The following is a 23,754-nucleotide window of genomic DNA, read 5'->3' as shown; positions in this document are numbered from 1 at the left end:
TAACTTATTTAAATAACTATATCGCGTACAGTGGCAAATCCTACTCATGAAAAAATACATACAAAATATTATCCAACCTATAAAACAATTATCGTAAAGACAGACTTGATTACAAAACATTAAAAGCAATCTGTGAAGAATTGCACTGTAAACTTAAACTTGTAGCCGACTAAATGTTGCATATGGTAGTATATATGTGTAGTATATATGTAGTTTGCTTCTTTGGAAAACGCCTAACCCCACATCAAAGAAAGATGTGTGATGATAGGCTATGTACTTATCCAATGTCCTCATTACAGAACAGGCCTGGGAATAAATAGCCTATTTTTCTTAATCATCATGTAGGCCTAGTTGGCTAAGACTAGGCTTTGCCTCTTTTGAAGCGTGAACAATCTAGCTTAAATAGAGCATGTTTATTTCTTAGATGTTTTGTATGAGAGTACAAATTATATTTAAAAAATTTAATAAATTGAATTGCAAATAAAATGTCCAGTTGTATACATTGTAGTCCTAATTCATTATGGGAAGTTAGAAAAAGATTGAAATGCATATCTTGCACTTCAAAATGCTATGCAATATATATTTGAATGGGTGGGAATTGGAAGGTTGCTTTATCATGTCTATCACCTCTGGTCAGGTGAAACAATTGTATGCTTGCTATTAAATAATCTTTATACAAAGGAGTGGGCAGGTACGTAAATAAGTGATGTTTTTGGCGACAGTTTCTGCAGCTGACTGTAGGCTAGGCTGTACAGTAACACAGAGAGGGGTTGGACCACTGTATGTTTGCATATGGGAGGAGCGCACGCTCAAAGACAGAGTTCATTTCAGCCATGTAAACATTAGGAGTTTGATCGCTGAAAGAACAAGGCGCACAACTGGAGAGGATCCCAAGCAAGACAGGTAGGTTGATAAACGATATGCTCTATATAAAATGAATTATAACCAAGTGCACGTATGCTAGGCTACTAAATAGCCTAGAGTGAATTGCATCATATGGAATGAATATTACAACGTGTGAAGATAATTATTGTGATCTAGGTTGGTATCGCCAATTTATGTTATGTTGCCAGTAGGTCACGTCATTGTAGTTCGACAACAAAATACGTTTTTCTTTCATTCACTGTGTAGCCTATAGTCATGGACAGTTCCAAATAGCCTAGTTTCAAAATTAAAACATGATCTTTCACAATATTAAATTAGCAAGCAAAGATGCCTGAGTGGTGAAAGAATACTAGCCTAATACTGTGCACGAAATGAGGATGTCATGTGAAGATACTTTATTAGGGCCAAGAGAACAGGTTCGTTATCATTCATTGGCAGCATGACGTGGAACAGGAAATACTGTAGACAAGGCACACTTCTACAGGTGATATGTTCTTGTTGAACGTCTAAACTATGCTAACTATACAGTATTTGAATAGAATACGTTTAATGTACAAGCCAACGACGTAGGCTACAGTAGATGTTCAAATGTTTATTAGTCTAATTACATTACATTAATCCAATACCGGCCCATTTCCAATTGCAGCAGGTCTATGAAAGTCTGGAAATGTCCTTCCATTGAGTTACAAGAGACAGAACAGCTCATGGAACCCTTAACATTATATTGACTATTTCCATGGTGGAACCCCCACCTCACCCTGGTGCCCCTTTTAGAACATGGTGGTAAGTGAAGGTGGGGGGTGCTGTGTCCTACTAACTAACCAGGGCTGTTCCTGAAAAGTAAATGTTAAATGTGGAGACCTGCTGCTCAGCACACAGACACACCCCCGCCGCAGCGCCCTGTAATCCTGGAACCCAGGCAGTCTCCATACCCTGAAATTATCCACCAGGCACCCACCCATGTGTGGCTAAGCCACCAGGGTGTAACAGAGTGGTTTCAGCCGACCGGAGACCTGCCCATGTTGGTCTTCTAAGGGGGAAGGATGTGGACTCCTATGTGCTGCCGGTGAATTATTTTTCTATGTAAAAGAGTAGGAACATGCACATGTTATTTGGTCCTATGTCTTGATGGAAGACAGGCTTGAACTTTACAATGCTAATCAAATCAAACTTTATGTCACATGCGCCGAATACAGTGTAGACCTTACCATGAAATGCTTCCTTACAAGCCCTTAACCGACAGTGCAGTTGAATAGTTAAGAAAATATTTACCAAATAGACTAAAGTAAATCATATATTTTTTAAAGTAACACAATAAAATAACAATAACGAGGCTATATGCAGGTGGTACCAGTTAGTTGAGGTAATTTGTACATGTAGGTAGGGGGAAGCATAGATAATAAACAACAAGTTGCAGCAAAGTACAAAAGGGAGGAGGAGGGGGGTCAATGAAAATAGTCTGGTGGCCATTTTATTAAATGTTCAGCAGTCTTATGGCTTGGGGGTAGAAGCTGTTGATGAGCCTTTTGGTCCTAAACTTGATGCTCCGGTACCGCTTGCCGTACAGTAACAGAGAAAACAGTCTATAACTTGGGTGACTGGAGTCTGACAATTTTATGGGCTTTCCTCTGACACCGCCAAGTATATAGGTCCTGGACAGTAGGAAGCTTGGCCCCAGTGATATACTGGGCTTTATGCATTACCCTCTGTAGCACCTTACGTTCAGATAACGAGCAGTTGCCATACCAGACGGTAATGCAACCGGTCAGGATGCTCTCGATGGTGCAGATGCAGAACTTTTTGAGTATCTGGGGACACCTGCCAAATGGACACCAAGGAACTTGAAACTCTCGACCTGCTCCACTACTGCCCCGTCAATATTAATGGGGGCCTGTTCCGCCCGCCTTTTCCTGTAGTCCACGATCAGCTCCTTTGTATTGCTCACATTGAGGGAGAGGTTGTTGTCCTGGCACCACACTACCAGTTCTCTGACGTCCTCCCTATAGGCCGTCTCATCATTGTCGGTGATCAGGCCTACCACTGTTGTGTCGTCAGAAAACTTAATGGTGTTGGAGTCATGTTTGGCCATGCAGTCACGGGTGAACAGGGAATACAGAAGGGGACTAAGTACACACCCCTGAGGGGCTCCAGTCAGGAAGTCCAGGATCCAGTTGCAGAGGGAGGTGTTTAGTCCCAGAGTCCTTAGCTTAGTGATGAACTTCATAGGCACTATGGTGTTGAACGCTGAGCTGTAGTCAATGAACTGCATTTTCACATAGGTGTTCCTTTTGTCCAAGTGGGAAAGGGCAGTGTGGAGTGCAATTGAGATTGCGCCATCTGTAGATCTGTTGGTGCGGTATGCGAATTGGAGTGGGTCTAGGGTGTCCGGGAGGATGCTGTTGGTGTGACCCATGACCAGCCTTTCAAAGCACTTCATGACTACGGACATGAGTTCTATGGGTCGGTAATCATTTAGGCAGGTTACCTTTGCTTCCTTGGGCACAGGGACTATGGTGGTCTGCATGAAACATGTAGGTATTACAGACTCGGTCAGGGAGAGGTTGAAAATGTCAGTGAAGACAGTTGGTCTGCGCATGCTTTGAGTACACGCACTGGTAATCCGTCTGGCCAGTGGCTTTGAGAATGTTAATCTGTTTAAAGGTTTTTTCACATCTGCTACCGAGAGCGTTATCACACAGTCATCCAGACCAGCTGGTGCTCTCATGCATGCTACTGTGTTGCTTGCCTCGAAGCGAGCATAAAAAGCATTTAGCTCATCTGGTAGGCTCGCGTCTGGGTTTCCCTTTGTTGTCTGTAATAGTTTTCAAGCCCTGCCACATCTGATGAGCGTCAGAGCCAGTGTAGTAGGATTCAATCTTAATCCTGAATTGACACTTTGCTTGTTTGATGGTTCGTCTGAGGGCATAGCAGGATATTCTTGCGTACAGTCACTGTGGGAACAACGTTATCAATGGACGTATTGATGAAGCCGATGACTGAGGTGGGGAACTCCTCAATGCCATTGGATGAATCCTGGAACATATTCCAGTTTGTGCTAGCAAAACAGTCCTGTAGTGTAGCATCCTTGTCATCTGACCCTTTCCGTATTGAGCGAGTCACTGGTACTTCCTGCTTTCAGAAGGAATCAGAAGGATAGAATTATGGTAAAATTTGCCAAATGGAGGGCGGGGGAGAGCTTTCTATGCGTCTCTATGTGTGGAGTAAAGGGGGTCTAGGATTTTTTTCCCTCTGGTTGCACATGTGACATGCTGGTAAAAATGTGGTAAACGGATTTAAATTGTCCGACCTTCCAATGCTGTTGCCCCTATTGTTGAGTGAGAAGGAGAGGTATCGGAGAAAGAGAGCGATCACTGCAATAAGAAGAAGACTCAATGATTAAGAGCTCAAATCTAAGAAATTTGAAGAAGGCAAAGTAAATGTGGAAATTTGGGTTGTTTCTAAAAAGGTCTTATTAACAGACAACGATATGTCAATATTCCTCTGTTAGGCAGTACCTCATATTGATTACTGTGCATTTATCTATTCACTGACTGAACTTTATTTAAATCAACCGCATTGATTGGACAGTGGGAAAGGACATACAGTGATTCCTGACCTGCCATCATTCATTCCATTAGTGTGTGCTGTGCCGTAAAGCCTTCACAGTGTATGTAAACCACTGTCTAAAAAGGCATAATTAACTGCTCTCACATAAACATACATCCATATTTTCGAACCTGCATTTAGCACCATAGTCCACTTAGAGCTCCCCATGAAATGTCTCCTCAAATATGATCATGATTGCTTTCCAAACATTTCTAAACTAAACTGCAAAGCTCTTGAATAGTGTATGTTTCTTTCTCTGTGGGAGCAGTGTGTGTGTGTGTGTGTGTGTGTGCGTGCGTGCGTGCGTGCGTGCGTTTAACTGTGTGTGTTTAACTATCCTCAAGTGGAGACATTTTGCCACTCCCCACAAGGAAAAATGCTATTTTAGGTGGTTAGGGTTACAATTCGTGTTAGAACTAAGGTTAGTGTTAGGGGTTAGGTATAGTTTTAGGGTTAAGGTTAGGGGTTAGGTATAGTTTTAGGGTTAAGGTTAGGGGTTAGGGAAAATAGTATTCTGGATGGGACTCTTCACTATGATGAGCTCTGATCTCCACAGGGCCGAGTCACTTCTGGTACTGACTCTGCTTTATTTTTAACCCTCCCTTTGATGGTGAATCTGACTAAATAACTGGACAGCTGTCATGTAACATGTCATTATGTGGGACCCAAAATGGTGGCCGCAGTTTCACGACTCCTCTAGAGTAAAATACAGCTTTCATTGCAACTGGGGCGGCTCCTCTAGAAATAGCTAGTATAGCTAACACGAGGAGAGTGGAGTGCCATCCATTACTCAGTCTGTGAGCATGTGGGATAGGTTTGGCTGCCAGTTTTCCCATCACCACCCATCCCTGTAGACTCCGAGAGAGAACTGGGTGCAGCAGTAGGGACTGCTGGAAAACAGGCTTTGCTGTGCACACATCTGGGAGGGCCAGTGGAAAACTAGCCTGGTGGAGAAGCTATCTGTTGACCTGCAGGTCAGTACACAGCACAGTCATGCGGAGGACACCATTGGAAAGAAATATCTTCAATCTCATCTGAAAAATATTAGTTACAGTAAATACGAATAAAAATAAATTATAGACTTATATCCACACCTTTACTTACTCATAGAAGCCCTGTAGCATATTTTAGCCCTTATGATGCTCTCTGCACTGTCTGTAACCTTGAGAGAGCATTGAGGGACCTGCCAGTGATTGATAGCCTTGAGGGAAGCATCAAAACATTGAGTATTGGCCTCAGTGCTACAGAAGGAGAGGAGACAGAGAAGGCTTCTTGACAAGGACATGTTGCCTTTGATGTGGTTACTTGTCTATATCATTTACTGATATAGGATTCCGAATAGAGCTTTGTTCAGAGAGCAACAGTCAGGACCGTAGTTATTGGTTTACAGCCATCCTCTCAGAAGCTTGTTACATAAGAGAAAGCGAAACATCTGTGAGTCAGGAAGGTGGTGTTCTATCTGAAACTTGCTGATTGTGGTGACCTGTGGAATGTTGTCCCACTCCTCGTCAATGGCTGTGCGAAGTTGCTGGATATTGGCAGGAACTTGAACACGTTGTCGTACACACCAAACATGATCAATGGATGACATGTCTGGTGAGTAGACAGGCCATGGAAGAACAGGGAAATTTTCAGCTTCCAGGAATTGTGTACAGATCCTTGCGACATGGGGCCATGCGTTATCATGCTGAAACAAGAGGTGATGGCGGTGGATGAATGGCACGACAATGGGCCTCAGGATCTCGTCACGGTATCTCTGTGCATTCAAATTTCCATCTAAAAAAAAACGCAATTGTGTTCATTGTCTCTAGCTTATGCCTGTCCATACCGTAACCCCACCGCCACCATGGCGCACTCTGTTCACAACGTTGACATCAGCAAACCGCTCGCCTATACGACGCCATACACATGATCTGTGGTTGTGAGGCCGGTTGGACATACAATGCTATTTTAGAGAATTTGGCAGGAGGCGGCGACTTATGATAGAGAAATGAACATTCAATTATCTGGCAACAGCTCTGGTGGACATTCTTGCAGTCAGCATGCAAATAGCACACTCCCTCAAACCTTGATACATGGGTTGTGTGACAAAACTGCACATTTTAGAGTGACATTGTATTTTCCCCAGCACAAGGTGCACCTGTGTAATGTTTAATCAGCTTTGTGATATGCCACACCTGTCAGTTGGATGGATTATCTTGGCAAAAATAAATGCTCATTAAGAATAGGGTTGAAATACAAATTTGTGGAATATTTTTGAGAGAAATAAGCTTTATGTACGCATTGAACATTTCTGAGATGCACTCGCACCTTTTAAAAGGCGGCAGAAGCTTGTGAAGTGCAGGAGAATAGAAAAGGGCCATTCCTGAAGTCCTCTCACATCATGAACTGAAAAGAGGTAGAGAGCATGAACAGGCAGAGATTATCCCCATTTAAAGTACATTTTACTGGCATCCTTTTTGGTTCATGTCTCCTGTATTGGAATAGTGGAATACTATACCATGCTGTGTTGCGTTCTCTTCCTTTTCACTCTACCACTCCGTGTTGTGTCGTGCCTAAGAACAGCCCTTAGCTGTGGTATATTGCTCATGTACCACTTCCCCTCGGGCCTTATTACTTAATAATTTTCTCTTTCCGTGTTGCTGTTGGGGTGATTTTCCCCGGTGAATGAAACCATGTTTTGTACTGTCGGGTCAATCTGCCTAAGGCAACGTTACGACACCACCGTACAGTTCTTTAAACAGTACACTAGAAGGCTCAGTTGGAACACCAGGATCCAGCCTATTTCGGGTCAGGTGCAAAGTACTCTACTTTGCTATTCAAATTCCGTGAGTAGCCCTCTCTTCTGAGGGACCTGTTCATATCAGTTTGGAAATGGTATCTAGGGTGGGTAGATAGGCAGCATGTGGACTGTGTTGGCCTAACCATTTGGTATTTAATTAGGATCCCCATTAGCCGGTGCAAAAGTAGCAGCAACACATGAAACATGACATAATCCAGAACATTTCATAGACGAGGACAGAACTACATCAATTTGAAAACCATACATAAAGTGTGCAGTGCTTCCACCTAGTGGGTAAAATACCTCTAAGAACATGGTCCACCTACAGAAATATAACATGCCTCTACAGTATATGAAACAACACAATCTATTCCTTTTAACTTGAGAATAAACACAAACACAAGGTAAAGTTCTGAATGATTATTCCTCCATTTCCTGTATCTCCTAACGTCCATGACACAAGCCATGTGACATGGTGTTCAGTGAGCAGCTTCTACACTGTTACTACTTGAGGCAGTCTTGCAGAACATATAGTCTATAAATGTGAAGCCTGCATTTAAATTCAGTTTCAACATGGTCTGTGAAGTCTGCATATCAATTCAGTTTCAATAAACAACTAAACTTGGAAACATGTTATAAACCAACCATTATTATCATGCCCTTTGAGTCACTAAATCAACTCAGATATATACACAATAGTTAGTAAGGACCTGGCACCAGGATTTAACACCTCAGACCTCACGGATGCTTTAAAATGGGGGTCCCCTTCAACCCAAAAGAAACAAGAAAAAGGGCTCAGTCCCAAATAAACTCATGTTCCTGTGTCCAAGAATCTGTGCTTTATTCTGGCGTGCGAATGGAAACCTCTAGTCAACGGACCTGTGGCTTTAGGTAAGTCATGATCCTTTGTTTTGGCTAGTTTGTCCACCTCTGGAAAGTTGACAGTAAACTGTCTATTACTCCCACATCAAATGAACAATTCTTTATTTTTGTAGCTACAGTTGTTCACTTTTTGAGAGTTTAAGCATGTGGTTGCAATAACATTTTCTCTAATAATTAAAGACAACAGAGAAAAATTCACTTTGAATTTCAGAAGGCGACCCCCTTGCTCTCAGTGTGTGTGTGTGTGTGTGTGCGCCTGGAGGAATGTGACGCAGGAGAGGTGTGTCTGTCGACAGGTTTCAGTCAGTCTCAGGTTACACACACACACACTTAGCTCTTTGGCCGTGTGAATCTCGCAGGTACACTGGAGCCTCCCTATACTAAGACTGTCATCTGTATCTGTGATAGAAGATACCAACTCCGTGGTCTCAGTCATCCATCCACCCCCTGGCTGAAGATTTCATTTGCAGTAGGCCTTGGAGTCAGAGGTTATACTTAGCTTAGGACTCTTCAATCAAGCCAGATGCCCTCACTTTGAGAGCTGGATAAGCAATGGGCTGGGCTCTCTTTTCTTAGCTCAAAGAAACCTCAAAGTACAGTGCAGTCGGTGTAATGTGTCTATGCATTGTGTGTGTTCGAACATGTGTGCATGCATGGTATAGTGTGTGTGTGTGTGTGTGTCTTTTACCTGGATTGTCAGCTGGTACAATGGGATTGTGTGTTCTTGTCCATCGGGACAACGCCCCCCTGATTGGTGTTCTCCCTTTATGAGAGAGAGTCCATAGGTTCTAAGTCATTCCCACAGACACCCCTCTCGCTCTCTCTCTCTCTCTCTCCTCACTCTCTCCTCCCATCTGTCTACCTCTCTACCTATTCTCTTTCCCTCTCTCTCTACCCATCTATGTCTACCTCCCTCTGTCTCTCCTTCCCTCTTCTCTCTCTTTGTTTACTTCCTCCTCTCTACCTATTATCTCTCTTTACCTCTCCACTCTGGCTCTTTTTTCCCTCTTCCTCTCTACCTATTCTCTCTCTCTGCTCTCTCAAGTCTCAGACCAAGCCTACAGTACAGTGACAGTCTGTCCAGCCAGCACACTTCATACAGCAACTACATGCATCTCCCAACCAATCGCCATTTCCTGTATCTCCTAACATCCATGCAAGGCGGACGACACAAGCCATGTGACATGGTGTTCAGTGAGCAGCTTCTACACTGTAACTACTTGAGGCAGTCTTGCAGAACATATAGTCTATAAATGTGAAGCCTGCATTTGGAACCGCTCCTGGCAGCTGGGGATATAGAGAGGAGGCTGGGTATATCATCTCAGGCAGGGGAGGACAGAAAGAGAACTACGTTGCCGTGGCGGAGCTACAAATGGTTTGATCAGCGTTCCAGATCCTCCTTGACAGAAGAACAAACTTGCAGTCAAATAAAAGCCCTAGGCCTGGGTTCAAATACTATTTGAAATCTTTCAAATACTTTTGAGTGTTTGCTCTAGTCTGCCTGGAATGCCAGGTGGGTGGGGTTTGTAGTTTTTGGACTATTCTATTGGTCCATTAAGCCATGCAAGTTCAATTAACCACAAATAAAGCAATAGGGTTTCAAATAGTATTTGAACTCAGGTCTGAGAAGTAGGCTGTCTGGTGCAATTGTCAGAGTCCCCAAAATAAGAGCCTTCAAGGAGTAAATGAGCCAGTGCTTCTGGGAAATATCCAACTACAAAAGGTTCAAATAAACACTCACGTCAACACCCTAGAGTAGCCTGCAGTTGTAAACACCACAAAGAGCATTTTGATAAAATGATGATTTAAGCTGATACAGCCAGGAATGACTAGTACAGTAAACTCTATCTCCTTAATTTGCTCATCCTACATATAAAGAGTAGTGGAATCACAGTAAACATCTGGAAGTTTCCACCACCTCCCTGCTCATCATCATCCTAATCCTACATATAAAGAGTAGTGGAATCACAGTAAACATCTGGAAGTTTCCACCACCTCCCTGCTCATCATCATTCTAATCCTACATATAAAGAGTAGTGGAATCACAGTAAACATCTTGAAGTTTCCACCACCTCCCTGCTCATCATCATTCTAATCCTACATATAAAGAGTAGTGGAATCACAGTAAACATCTGGAAGTTTCCACCACCTCCCTGCTCATCATCATTCTAATCCTACATATAAAGAGTAGTGGAATCACAGTAAACATCTTGAAGTTTCCACCACCTCCCTGCTCATCATCATTCTAATCCTACATATAAAGAGTAGTGGAATCACAGTAAACATCTGGAAGTTTCCACCACCTCCCTGCTCATCATCATTCTAATCCTACATATAAAGAGCAGTGGAATCACAGTAAACATCTGGAAGTTTCCACCACCTCCCTGCTCATCATCATTCTAATCCTACATATAAAGAGCAGTGGAATCACAGTAAACATCTGGAAGTTTCCACCACCTCCCTGCTCATCATCATCCTAATCCTAAATATAAAGAGCAGTGGAATCACAGTAAACATCTTGAAGTTTCCACCACCTCCCTGCTCATCATCATTCTAATCCTACATATAAAGAGCAGTGGAATCACAGTAAACATCTGGAAGTTTCCACCACCTCCCTGCTCATCATCATTCTAATCCTAAATATAAAGAGCAGTGGAATCACAGTAAACATCTGGACGTTTCCACCACCTCCCTGCTCATCATCATTCTAATCCTACATATAAAGAGTAGTGGAATCACAGTAAACATCTGGACGTTTCCACCACCTCCCTGCTCATCATCATCTTAATCCTAAATATAAAGAGTAGTGGAATCACAGTAAACATCTGGAAGTTTCCACCACCTCCCTGCTCATCATCATTCTAATCCTACATATAAAGAGCAGTGGAATCACAGTAAACATCTGGAAGTTTCCACCACCTCCCTGCTCATCATCATTCTAATCCTACATATAAAGAGCAGTGGAATCACAGTAAACATCTGGAAGTTTCCACCACCTCCCTGCTCATCATCATTCTAATCCTACATATAAAGAGCAGTGGAATCACAGTAAACATCTGGACGTTTCCACCACCTCCCTGCTCATCATCATTCTAATCCTACATATAAAGAGCAGTGGAATCACAGTAAACATCTGGACGTTTCCACCACCTCCCTGCTCATCATCATTCTAATCCTACATATAAAGAGCAGTGGAATCACAGTAAACATCTGGACGTTTCCACCACCTCCCTGCTCATCATCATTCTAATCCTACATATAAAGAGCAGTGGAATCACAGTAAACATCTGGACGTTTCCACCACCTCCCTGCTCATCATCATTCTAATCCTACATATAAAGAGCAGTGGAATCACAGTCTACATCTGGAAGTTTCCACCACCTCCCTGCTCATCATCATCCTAATCCTAAATCATCATTATGGAGCCATGGCTTTTCATGTACTAATGTTCTATTGCATTAAAGCAAACCAGCAGCCTTGCTTAGGCTACATTCTGAAAACGTTTGGGGAAGTGATTCCCATTTTGGTTCTGGCATCATCCTTGGACGACCTATTTAGAGAAACGACTATTTGTTTTTTTTTGCCTGGAAGGTTGGCAGGTTTTTTGGGGAGAAAATGTGGTATTTAAAGCCAAACTATTTAAATCACAGGACAGGAGCTGAGAGTTGAAGAGTTGGCAATGAAAGGGACATGCAGATATAGGATTTGCTAGTTTGATATTTTATTTTATCTTTATTTAACCAGGTTAGCTAGTTGAGAACAAGTTCTCATTTACAACTGAGACCTGGCCAAGATAATGCAAAGCAGTGCGACAAAACAACAACACAGAGTTACATGAAATAAACAAGCGTACAGTCAATAACACAATAGGAAAAAAAGAAAGTCTATATACAGTGTGTGCAAATGTCATAAGGCGGTATGGCAATAAATAGGCCATAGTAGCAAAGTAATTACAATTTAGCAGATTAACACTGGAGTGATAGATGAGCAGATGATGATGAGCAGATGATGGTGCGTAAGTAGTGATACTGGTGTGCAGAAGAGCAGCAAAGTAAATAAAAACAGTATGGGGATGAGGTAGGTAGATTGGGTGGGCTATTTACAGATGGACTATGTACAGCTGCAGCGATCGGTTAGCTGCTCAGATAGCTGATGTTTAAAGTTAGTGAGGGAAATCTAAGTCTCCAGAGAACTGGAAGGAAAGGTGGCCGAAAGAGGTGTTGGCTTTGGGGATGACCAGTGAGATATACCTGCTGGAGCGTGTGCTACGGGTGGGTGTTGTTATCGTGACCAGTGAGCTGAGATAAGGCGGAGCTTTACCTAGCATAGACTTGTAGATGACCTGGAGCCAGTGGGTCTGGCGACGAATATGTAGCGAGGGCCAGCCGACTAGAGCATACAAGTCGCTGTGGTGGGTGGTATAAGGCGCTTTGGTAACAAAACGGATGGCACTGTGATAGACTGCATCCAGAGTAGAGTATTGGAAGCTATTTTGTAGATAACATCGCCAAAGTCGAGGATTGGTAGGATAGTCAGTTTTATTAGTGTAAGTTTCGCGGAGTGAGTGAAGGCTTTGTTGCGAAATTGAAAGATTTTGGATTGGAGATGTTTGATATGAGTCTGGAAGGAGAGTTTACAGTCTAGCCATACACCTAGGTATTTGTAGTTGTCCACGTGTTCTAGGTCAGAACCGTCCAGAGTAGTGATGCTAGTCAGGCGGGTAGATGCGGGCAGCGACCGGTTGAAAGCATGTATTTGGTTTTGCCAGAGTTTAAGAGCAGTTGGAGGCCACGGAAGGAGAGTTGTATGGCATTGAAGCTCGTTTGGAGGTTGGTTAACACAGTGTCCAAAGAAGATCCTACATATGTAGCCTACTAGCATTTCGTAATGATGACTTCCTTGACATCTGGTATTATTAATTAGTATCTCAGTTTACAACTGTCCTTTTGCTAATGGAATGGTGGTGGATATTAGTGTACTGTACTTGTTGTTAACTGAAGAATGAGAAGAGGTTGTCATGAGTTTCCAAAAGGACATGTCTGTCTCCAGCCAAATTAAAGACAATGAGGGAACATTAGCCAGTAATTACCCACAGATAGGCATTCCATCCTTCCATTACGGCTCAAGTCTCTCCAGTGTCTTCTTTCTCCTGCAGGAAACAAGCACACAGTAAACACCTTTTGAACCAAAATGAAACTGAAATCCTAACCTCTTGTTCTTCTTCAGGGGGAAGACATCTTTGCCTCAGTCAAACCAAATACAGTAGGCCCAACAACAAGGACTAATTCCTATTTATCCAGGCCCCTCAGAGGCACTAGCTGACATTGGGTGAACCAGAGAGCTCTTCATTGGTGTGTGGACAGTAGACAGTGTTGGACCATGGCGCTCGTGGACCCGACTGCATCCCATCTGGACCCGGGCATGGATGGTGAGAGCGGGGTCCTTGCCAGTGTCTTTGGGGTCCTCCCTAACGCCAACTGCCCCAAACACGGGCAAAACACTCCGGAGGACACGAAACGATGCCTACGCAAGGTCATCGGGCACCACAGGGACTACGTCAAGATCTCGCTGCCCGACGCCAAGGGCAACCGGCTGCCCACGGAGTGGTGGAAGACAGCCATCGCGTTCTTCTACGCCATCTTCAACCTGGTCCTGACCACCGTGGTCATCACGGTCGTCCACGAGAGGGTCCCGGAGAAGGAGAACAGCCCGCCACTGCCCGATAAGTTCTTTGACTACATTGACCGGGTGAAGTGGGCGTTCACAGTCACCGAGATCAACGGCATGCTCCTGGTGGGAATCTGGGTTATACAGTGGCTGTTCCTCAGATACAAGTAAGAGAACGGTTATCTTGGGATATCTGTGTCAAAGGCTATCCCCATGTATGTGAAATTCTAACCAGACTATACAACATTCAGGTTTAACAGTATAAGACAGTGATTGTAGGCTATATGAAGTGCTACGGTATGCTGAACATGACATTTTCATTATTATTATGTCACAGGAGGTTAGTGGCACGTTAATTGGAGAGGAATTAATTGGGGAGGTGGAATGGTATCAAATACATCGAACACATGGTTGGATGCCATTCTATTGGCTCCGTTCCAGCCAATATTATGAGCCGTCCTCCCCTCAGCAGCCTCCACTGTTCTATGTCCAAGAGAAATGTTCCACAGCCCTTTTAACAGTGGCCTGTTTGATGACATGATTTATTTTCCCTTTGTGTGTTTGTTTCCAGGTCGATTGCAGGTCGGAGGTTCTTCTTCCTGATTGGCACCCTCTACCTGTACCGCTGCATCACCATGTACATCACAACCCTTCCTGTACCCGGCAATCACTTCACCTGTGCCCCCAAGGTGTGTGTGTGTGTGTGTGTGTGTGTGTGTGTGTGTGTGTGTGTGTGTGTGTGTGTGTGTGTGTGTGTGTGTGTGTGTGTGTGTGTGTGTGTGTGTGTGTCAGCTGTGGCATGTGAACCACGTCCTGCCGTGATCTCATCCTGGCTCCCTCCAGAACTCATATCGATCTGCCTGCCATGCTCAATAGCTGCTCATAAAAAAGCCATTTTGGATTCGAACACAAACATTATCGCATCCGGTCTTGAGTTCGATTGGAAATATATGCCCCAGGGAATCAAGGTTTTCTGGGTATTGTGGTACACTGATCTGATGGGAGAAAGATGACGACACTGGCGAGTTTAAATGCAATTTCATTGGATAGGTACAATTCTATCCATTAACACAGGCTCATATTAACACTTCCAAACATTTACAAGTGAAGTCGGAAGTTTACATACACCTTAGCCAAATACATTTAAACTCAGTTTTTCACAATTTCTAACATTTAATCCATCGTAAGAATTCCCTATTTTAGGTCAGTTAGGATCACCACCACCCACTGGGAATGTGAAGTAATAAGAATAATAGTAGAGAGAATGATTTCTTTCAGCTTTTATTTCTTTCATCACATTCCCAGTGGGTCAGAAGTTTACATACACTCAATTAGTATTTGATAGCATTGTCTTTAAATTGTTTAACTTGGGTAAAACATTTCGGTAGCATTCCACAAGCTTCCTACAATAAGTTGGGTTAATTTTGACCCATTCCTCCTGACAGAGCTGGTGTAACTGAGTCAGGTTTGTAGGCCTCCTGCTTTTTCAGTTCTGCCCACACATTTTCTATAGGATTGAGGTCAGAGCTTTGTGATGGCCACTCCAATACCTTGACTTTGTTGTCCTTAAGCAATTTTGCCACAACTTTGGAAATATGCTTGGGGTCATTGTCCATTTGGAAGACCCATTTGCAACCAAGCTTTAACGTCCTGACTGATGTTGCTTCAATATATCCACATAATCTTCCTCCCTCATGATACCATCTATCCTTTGAAATGCACCAGTCCCTCCTGCAGCAAAGCACCCCCACAACATGATGCTGCCACCCCCATGCTTCACATTGGGTTGGTGTTCTTCGACTTGCAAGCCTCCCCTTTCCCTCCAAACATAACGATGGTCAATATGGCCAAACAGTTCTATTTTTGTTTCATCAGACCAGAGGACATTTCTCCATAAAGTACGATCTTTGTCCCCATGTGCAGTTTCAAACCGCAGTCTGGCTTTTTTACATCGGTTTTGGAGCAGTGGCTTCTTCCTTGCTGAGCGGCCTTTCAGGTTATGTTAATATAGAACTCGTTTTACTGTGGATATAGATACTTTTGTACTGGTTTCCTCCAGCATCTTCACAAGGTCCTTTGCTGCTGTTCTGGGATTGATTTGCACTTTTCGCACAAGTATGTTCATCTTTCGGAGGTCTCCTCAGGTCTTCTTCCTGAGCGGTATGACGGCTGCGTGGTCCCATGGTGTTTATACTTGCGTACTATTTGTACAGATGGACATGGTACCTTCAGGCGTTTGGAAATTTCTCCCAAGGATGAATCAGACTTGTGGAGGTCTACAATTATTTTTCTGAGGTCTTGGTTGATTTCTTTTGACTTTCCCATGATGTCAAGCAAAAGGCACTGGGTTTGAAGGTAGGCCTTGAAATACATCCACAGGTACACCTCCAATTGACTCAAATGATGTCAATTAGCCTATCAGAAGCTTCTAAAACCATGACATAGTTTTCTGGAATTTCCCAAGCTGTTTAAAGTAGATGTCCTAATTGTTTTAATGACAAACCTAAGTGTATGTAATCTTCCGACTTCAACTGTACGTAATTTAGCAGATGGACTTGTCCAGAGCGATTTACGGTAGCGAGTCCATACTTTTAATATTTTGTTTGTACTGGTCCCCCATGGGAATCAAACCCACAACCCTGGCATTGCAAGTGCCATGCTCTACCAACTGAGCCACACAGGAACATTGTTTGTGTTGCACTGATGTTACAATGACGTTTTGTATAATGTTCTTTATTCCTCTAACTGAAGCTGCTTGTAATGTCTGTCAAGCTAATCTCTCTCTCTCCTACCTCTTTCTCTCTCAATCCCCCCCTCCTCTCTTTCTCTCTCTCTCCTACCTCTTTCTCTCTCAATCCCCCCCTCCTCTCTTTCTCTCTCAACCCCCCCTCTCTTTCTCTCTCTCTCCTACCTCTTTCTCTCTCAATCCCCCCCTCTCTTTCTCTCTCTCTCCCTCCTATCTCTCTCTCAGCTGTATGGGGACTCTCACGCTAAGATGCAGCGTGTGCTGACATTGATCTCCGGCGGCGGTCTGTCCATCACCGGCTCCCACCTCATGTGTGGTGACTTCCTCTACAGTGGACACACCGTCATGCTTACCCTCACCTACCTGTTTATTAAAGAGTGTGAGTGCTGGATAAAATATCACACACACACATCTAAATACTGTTCATTATTGATAACTAACAAGTATATCATATTCTCATCTAGGTTAGATTATCTGTTAGGTCAAACAAGGTCCCATAGCTACGGCATCCTGGATTATGTAGTAATGTTGCCAGGCAGATATACATTTGGTTGATGGAGGGACATTTTCCAGGTGTGGCCTGATCCTCTATTACAGTGTTTCCCAAACCCTGCCTCCCCCCCTTCCCCTCTTCAATAACCAACTCATCATCAAGCTTAGATCATTTGAACCAGCTGTGTAGTGCTAGGGCAAAAAACTAAACGGTCCCCCAAGTGGGGCCCAGGACCGAGTTTGGGAAACCCTGCACTATTACACGTGTCAAACTAATTCTAATGGGCTGTCTGTGGGTTTTCACTTCTCTCTTGTCACTAATTAGTAAGGAACTCCCCCCTCACCTGGTTGTCTGGGTCTTAATTGGAAGAAGGCCCTCCATGGAATGAGTATGACAGCCCTGATATTACCTTCCCTCCTGTGTGGGACTTGTTCAAGAGGATGCAACGTCTGACCTTACTGACAACATACACAACCCCATGTGTGTCTGCCCCCCTCCAGACTCATGTGTTTTATATGGCCATCCACTTAACATTGACCAGGTTAATGAAATGAAAGAACCTCCTGTGTGTGTTTTTGTCTCGTCCAGACTCCCCGCGGACGTTCTGGTGGTACCACCTGATGTGCTGGCTGCTGGCTGCTGTGGGAGTGGTGTGTATTCTGGTGGCCCACGAACACTACAGTGTGGATGTGGTGGTGGCCTACTTCATCACCTCACGCCTCTTCTGGTGGTACCACACCATGGCCAACGTCCAGGTGACATGCTGACACTGTAGGATCTAGAATGATGCTGATACTAGATATAGTAATGGGGTGGAAGGTAGGCTAGGGGTTAAGAGGGGTAGGCCAGTAACTGAAAGTTTGCTGGTTGGAATACCCAACGTGAAAATCTGTCTGTGTCTTTAAACAAGCCATTTAACCCTAATTTGCTCCAGTGGCTCCGTACTACTTTGGCTGACCCTGAAAAACAACACATTTCACTGCACCTATCTGGTGTATGTGACAATGAAACATCTTAAAAATAAATGACACATTCTCTTCTGGTCATCCAGGTGAGATATTGATCAGTCGGCTGCTGAGGGGAGGACGGCTCATAATAATGGCTGGAACGGAACAAATGGAATGCCCTATTCTAGATCACCTATCCACCTATTCCGCTCTAGCCATTACCACGAGCCCGTCCTCCCCAATTAAGGTGCCACCAACCTCCTGTGATGTAGATAGAGTAATCGTTTCTCTTCTGGTGGTACCACACCATGGCCAACGTCCAGGTGACATGATACTGTCATGTAGTAGAAGCAGATAGATAATACAGCAGATGATAAAGTAGATTCTTGATGATACTGCAGATGGACTGATACTATCCAGCAGAAACGGCTTACCAGGCTTCAGAACCTTCAAACTCAACTCTGGACCTCGAAACCAGCTCCACTGCATTTTTTCATTGTTCCCCAAAAATCAGGGACTGATTTAGACCTGGGACACCGGGTGTGTGCAATTCATTATCAGGTGGAACAGAAAACCAGCAGGCTCTGGATCTCGTCGGGTCAGAGTTGAATACTGCTGCTTTAGAATCTTCTTTACAAGATTAATTTAATTACACCCACCAGTGAGAATGAGACAAAGTAGAAAAAGTGTCCTTTTTGACAAGCAGCTTGTTCAGTCTCTACTTCTTTCTCTGTAGACCTATTGGTGGATGAGCAAGAAAACGCTGACAATACAGCAGTTTAAAAGGCCCAGTGCAGTCAAAAACTTGATTTACCTGTGTTTTATGTATATTGTGACACCGAGGTTGGAATAATATGTGAAATGATGATAATGCCATTGTAATGTAAGAGCTGTTTGAAAAGGCAGGCTGAAATTTCAGGCAATTTTAGTGGGATGTAGTTTTTGCCTGCCTGGTGAAATCACCAGGTGATAAGTTAATAGACCAATAAGAAATGGTTCCAAACCAAAAGTCCCCACAATAATAGTAAACAAACAATCATTTGACCAACTGGGGACATGATGTTAGTCCCCACGAGGTCAAATGCTATTTCTAGGGGGTTTAGGGTTAAGGTTTGAATTAGTGTTAGGGTTAGAATTACGTTAAGGGTTTGGGTAAGGAGCTAGGGTTAGTTTTAGGGTTATGAGCTAGGTTTAGGGGAAGAGTACGGGTTAGGGAAAATAGGATTTTTAATGGGACTGAATTGTGTGTCCCACAAGGTTAGCTGTGTGTGTGTGTGTGTGTGTGTGTGTGTGTGTGTGTGTGTGTGTGTGTGTGTGTGTGTGTGTGTGTGTGTGTGTGTGTGTGTGTGTGTGTGTGTGTGTGTGTGTGTGTGTGTGTGTGTGTGCACGTGCAATGCCAGAAGCACTCACACACACTTCTGAACCACCTACCACAGTGTTTACACGACTGAGTACACCCTCATCCTCATCCATTAGGCCTGGCTAGGATCATGATAGATGGCTCTACCCACCCTGTGAGATTCACCTCAAAAGACGACCGCTTTCTGCATGTTTACATAATGATTAACCTAATGTTAACGTAATGACCTTCATGTTTCAGGGAAATGTTGTGTAAACCTCCCATAGTTCTGTGAATTACAAGTGTGAATGTTTGTTTGATAGCAGTGTCATCACAACGTGTAGGTTATAGAAGTGCTATAATGTGTTGGCATGGTGTTACTCCCCCTGCTGGTCAAAACTAAGACTGACATCATAATAGGGCCTGACATTTACTATTACAGCTCCTTCCCTTGTAGTTGTGTCAATTGCCTGACTGTCAACAATTTCATTGATTATTGAATTGCACAAAGATGAGATGTTCTACATATCCATATTACTACTATTGATAAATGTTTATGCCAAAGTCTACAATTGTTTTTGGCTGGTGTCACGGTGCTGACTTTTGCCCGTCGTCTGCAGCAAAAGCCTCTACCCCGTCCTCTGGTTAGACCCTTCTATGTATTCGTAATGGCCCTTGGCGTGAGTTGGGTTTGTTCCTTCGTTCATGTTGTCACTCCCTTATTTCCCGGTCTAGTATGGGGTCTTGGATAGATGAGGACTTTATTACTTTATGTTTATAGACTCTTCCTATACTCCCTTGTCTTCTTCTCTTATATATCAATACCTAATAACAGTAGTCTAGTATGGGGCCTTGGATAGATGAGGACTTTATTACTTTATGTTTATAGACTCTTCCTATACTCCCTTTTGTTCTTCTCTTATATATCAATACCTAATAACAGTAGTCTAGTATGGGGCCTTGGATAGATGAGGACTTTATTACTTTATGTTTATAGACTCTTCCTATACTCCCTTACCTTGTCTTCTTCTCTTATATATCAATACCTAATAACAGTAGTCTAGTATGGGGCCTTGGATAGATGAGGACTTTATTACTTTATGTTTATAGACTCTTCCTATACTCCCTAACCTTGTCTTCTTCTCTTATATATCAATTTAACAGTAGTCTAGTATGGGGCCTTGGATAGATTTTATAGTTTATAGACTCTTCCTATACTCCCTAACCTTGTCTTCTTCTCTTATATATCAATACCTAATAACAGTAGTCTAGTATGGGGCCTTGGATAGATGAGGACTTTATTACTTTATGTTTATAGACTCTTCCTATACTCCCTAACCTTGTCTTCTTCTCTTTATATATCAATACCTAATAACTCATCTTCTGTTAGTTATTATACTCGTCAGCTTGTAGTCACTTGGAAACTAGTATTGTTATATGTATAGACTTTTCCAACGATATATTATTGTCCACACAATGAAATATTCTTTAGTGCAATCACTTTAACCTATAACCAGGGTCACCTTCTGTTCCGTGAGAGTGTCAGAGGCGTTTGCTCTCCAGATCGTTAATCTGGCCTAGTTGTCAAAGTTTCAAGCTTTTATTAAGTCAATCTGTTTTTTGTCTTATACACGTTATTACAATTCAATGGTTCTACAGTCCTAATACATCAATAATGCTCAATCAATCCTTAATGCGCTATACTATGCCAGATAATATTGCAAATGTAAATCGCTTAACACACTTCTTATAACTCTTAAACAAAGCAAACACCCATATATTTACCTTGAAGCTCTATTCCCTTGGTCCTTCCCGAAACTGCTCTTTATAAGAGTAGTAATATTTTGGCCTCTGCTGTTTATAATACTATACTTTTCTTATTTAGTCCGAATTTCCTATGGTTCCACTTTTTACTGCCTACTGTTTAGATATTGATTCCCTTTTATCGACCCTTGGCTACTACGAGGCTTTACTTATTTACTTTACTTATTTCTGGGGTTTTCAATCTTGCCAATCTTCTCTCTTTCACAACCTTGTTCTCTTATTCTTTTTATGTGGTTTGAGCTTCTAGTGTACAACATAATTCTTAAGATGTACCAGTCAATAGTTTGCTCGTGCCTTGATGTCAAAGTAGCCAATACAAACAGAGTATAGTAAAGGTAATGTACCTGGTCTGATGATTCTCTATGATGTCCAAATCATATGGGTTGAGGATCATGCCTAGGCACTGATCTCTCCTAATTTTATACCTCTTTTAGACACTCAGATTGCACTCCCGAACATCTTCCCCCTAACTATCTTAGCACAGTGTGCCATTACATTATGTCCTTGCCACTTTTCTTTGCCACGTGCTCAAGATTATGTAGCACTTAGTCCAATGTTAGTTCCTTCAGCACTGATGCCCATAAGTATTCTTCCGTTGGGGCGTTGGTTTGGTAGGTCTGTTCATACCACTCCTCCTCAGTCTTCCTGTAGGTTGGTTCTTGTTTAATGCTCAGTACTTGTAGTTCCCGTGCATTTGGCTCCCTCTGCTGGTCGCATGCTGTTGTGGCAGTTTCTTATTTTATTCCCCAGTCAATAGTTGGTCTTAGAGCCCATAAATGTGGCTCTGGATCTGGATGAGGGAGGGGTCTGATCTTTTTTGCCTTTTGCCACACTGGGTAGTAGCCTAGCGGTTAATAGGTTGGACCAGTAACTGAAAGGTGTTGCTGGTTCCATTCCCCTAGCTGACTAGGTGAAATCTGTAGATGTGCCCTTTGTGCAAGGCACTTAACCCTAATTGCTCCTGTAAGTTACTCTTAATAAGAGCATCTGCTAAAAGTAAAAAATAAATAAAAAGAGGACTATTTATTCTTCAGTAAGGCTCTTGTCTTTGTTTGTTGTGCAAATGCTCCCGAGTGGTGCAGTGGTCTAAGGCACTGCATCTCAGTGCAAGAGGCGTCACTACAGTCCCTGGTTCGATTCCAGGCTGTATTACATCCGGCCGTGATTTGGAGTCCCATAGGGCGGCGCACAATTGGCCCAACGTTGGCCGGGGTAGGCTGTCATTGTAAATAAGAATTTGTTCTTAACTGACCACCACAGTCATCCTCTGCACCTCCATGATGGTGGCCTCTGTGAACGGCAGGCTGCCTTTATCAGTGAGAGACGGGACCCTGTCTGGGCCCACCACTGCATCGATCTCCGCCTGCACCCTCTCTGTGGTGTGAACGGGTACAAATGACATGGAAAACATTATTACAAAGCAACGAGCGTTGGGAAACAGGACACTGGATATGTTACACATAGCATTATGATTGGGCACTGTACTACATCATGCTTCAACAAGGAGTTCTCTTTAGGTTCCATTGAACTGGTCCTCCACACCCCTCTTTCTGATGTAGTACCTTGGATATCTGGATACACGACCATGTAGAGCATCATCCACAGCACTGTGTTGGTGGTGGTATCAGTACCAGCGATTTGAAGTCTCCTATGATGTAATGCTCACGTTTAAGTTGTCTGTTGTTTCTGTTGACAGGCCCTGCGGTGCTCGCCCAACAACTACCTCACCAACACCTGGTGGAACCCCGTGTTCAACTTCTTTGAGAGGAACGTGCAGACCCAGGTGCCCTGCTCCTTCTGCTGGCCAATCACCTGGCCCCCTGCCTGCCTTAAGAACTCCTGTAAGAAGTACAGTGCAGTGCAGAGCCTGCGGGAGGAGTAGGGACTCCAGTTCAGGGTCGTGTTCACCAGGCATTCACCGCCAGTGTTGCTTTGAACACCCCAACCTATTTTGTATTCATGCAGTATTTATGCTCTATTATGTGATTTAAAGTATTATGTGAAGGATAGTTGAAGTTTGTGAGGAAATGGTCATATAGGGAAAGTATGTGAGAAGAATAACATAGTCCACATTGGGTCCTTGTGTACTTCACCAATACAATGTATGTTATTTATGAGGTCTGTTTATTTGAAAATGTTCTTTATTCTTGTGAAAGTTACTGTAACAAACTCAACTGAAGTCAACATGATGCGATGTCATGCAGCGCTTTGCCACTGGCTTGCAGCTTTACTCAAAACTCCAACATAAAAATAGAATTTTATAGAGCTATACATTATTACGTTTACATCAATTAGATTTAATGAATATTAAGTACTTTAAAAATATATAATTTCCAAAATGTGCCTTTAAATAGAAATGCATGCAATTTTAAATTGCAAACTTTAAGATGTTTGTTTTCAATGTTTTATATTGTGTATTAATTTAATTTGCATTCAATGTGCATTTAGTCTTTAGTCTCATATGATTGTGTGTCCTAATGTACCATAATTTATACCTTCATAATAAAAAAAGAACACGTTGACTTCAGTTTTGTCCAATCAAAGTGCAGATACTACTTCAACCCCTTTGCCTTCGTCATCTAT

General features: G+C 43.0%; 1 protein-coding gene, 1 long non-coding RNA gene and 1 other non-coding gene across 5 annotated transcripts; 1 reads left to right on the top strand and 2 right to left on the bottom strand.

The window, feature by feature from the left end:
- Nucleotides 1-743: 743 nt before the first annotated feature.
- On the top strand, nt 744-23,698 carry sgms2a (sphingomyelin synthase 2a). Of its 2 annotated transcripts, none has more exons than XM_052464862.1 (6): nt 744-903; nt 13,382-13,989; nt 14,394-14,511; nt 16,794-16,947; nt 17,650-17,711; nt 22,868-23,698. In XM_052464862.1, the coding sequence occupies exons 2-6, from the start codon at nt 13,535-13,537 to the stop codon at nt 23,051-23,053; spliced, it is 975 nt and encodes a 324-aa protein (XP_052320822.1). In that variant the 5' UTR covers nt 744-903; nt 13,382-13,534; the 3' UTR covers nt 23,054-23,698. The 2 variants fall into 2 exon arrangements, with proteins under 2 accessions (XP_052320822.1, XP_052320821.1); XM_052464861.1 differs by having other exon boundaries at nt 17,650-17,816.
- On the bottom strand, nt 16,433-16,507 carry trnaa-ugc (transfer RNA alanine (anticodon UGC)). The gene has a single exon. It is a non-coding gene; the product is annotated as a tRNA-Ala (tRNA).
- LOC127907987 (uncharacterized) lies at nt 19,289-22,861 on the bottom strand. 2 transcript variants are annotated; one of them, XR_008065812.1, is made up of 3 exons: nt 20,574-22,861; nt 20,281-20,478; nt 19,289-20,172 (listed from the first exon to the last, which is right to left on the bottom strand). It is a non-coding gene; the product is annotated as an uncharacterized LOC127907987 (long non-coding RNA). The 2 variants fall into 2 exon arrangements; XR_008065813.1 differs by having other exon boundaries at nt 19,289-20,252; nt 20,366-20,478.
- Nucleotides 23,699-23,754: the final 56 nt, after the last annotated feature.

Source organism: Oncorhynchus keta, chromosome 16 (genome assembly GCF_023373465.1).
Source record: "Oncorhynchus keta strain PuntledgeMale-10-30-2019 chromosome 16, Oket_V2, whole genome shotgun sequence".
NCBI classification, from domain to species: domain Eukaryota; kingdom Metazoa; phylum Chordata; class Actinopteri; order Salmoniformes; family Salmonidae; genus Oncorhynchus; species Oncorhynchus keta.
This window is presented reverse-complemented; position numbering and strand designations above follow the sequence as displayed.

Excerpts from the sequence above, each read along its gene's own strand:
- sgms2a (XM_052464861.1), top strand. The coding sequence starts at position 13,535 with ATGGCGCTCGTGGACCCGACTGCATCCCATCTGGACCCGGGCATGGAT. Across the intron at positions 13,990-14,393 it reads TGGCTGTTCCTCAGATACAA|GTCGATTGCAGGTCGGAGGT; the intron begins GTAAGAGAACGG and ends GTTTGTTTCCAG. Across the intron at positions 14,512-16,793 it reads ACTTCACCTGTGCCCCCAAG|CTGTATGGGGACTCTCACGC; the intron begins GTGTGTGTGTGT and ends TCTCTCTCTCAG.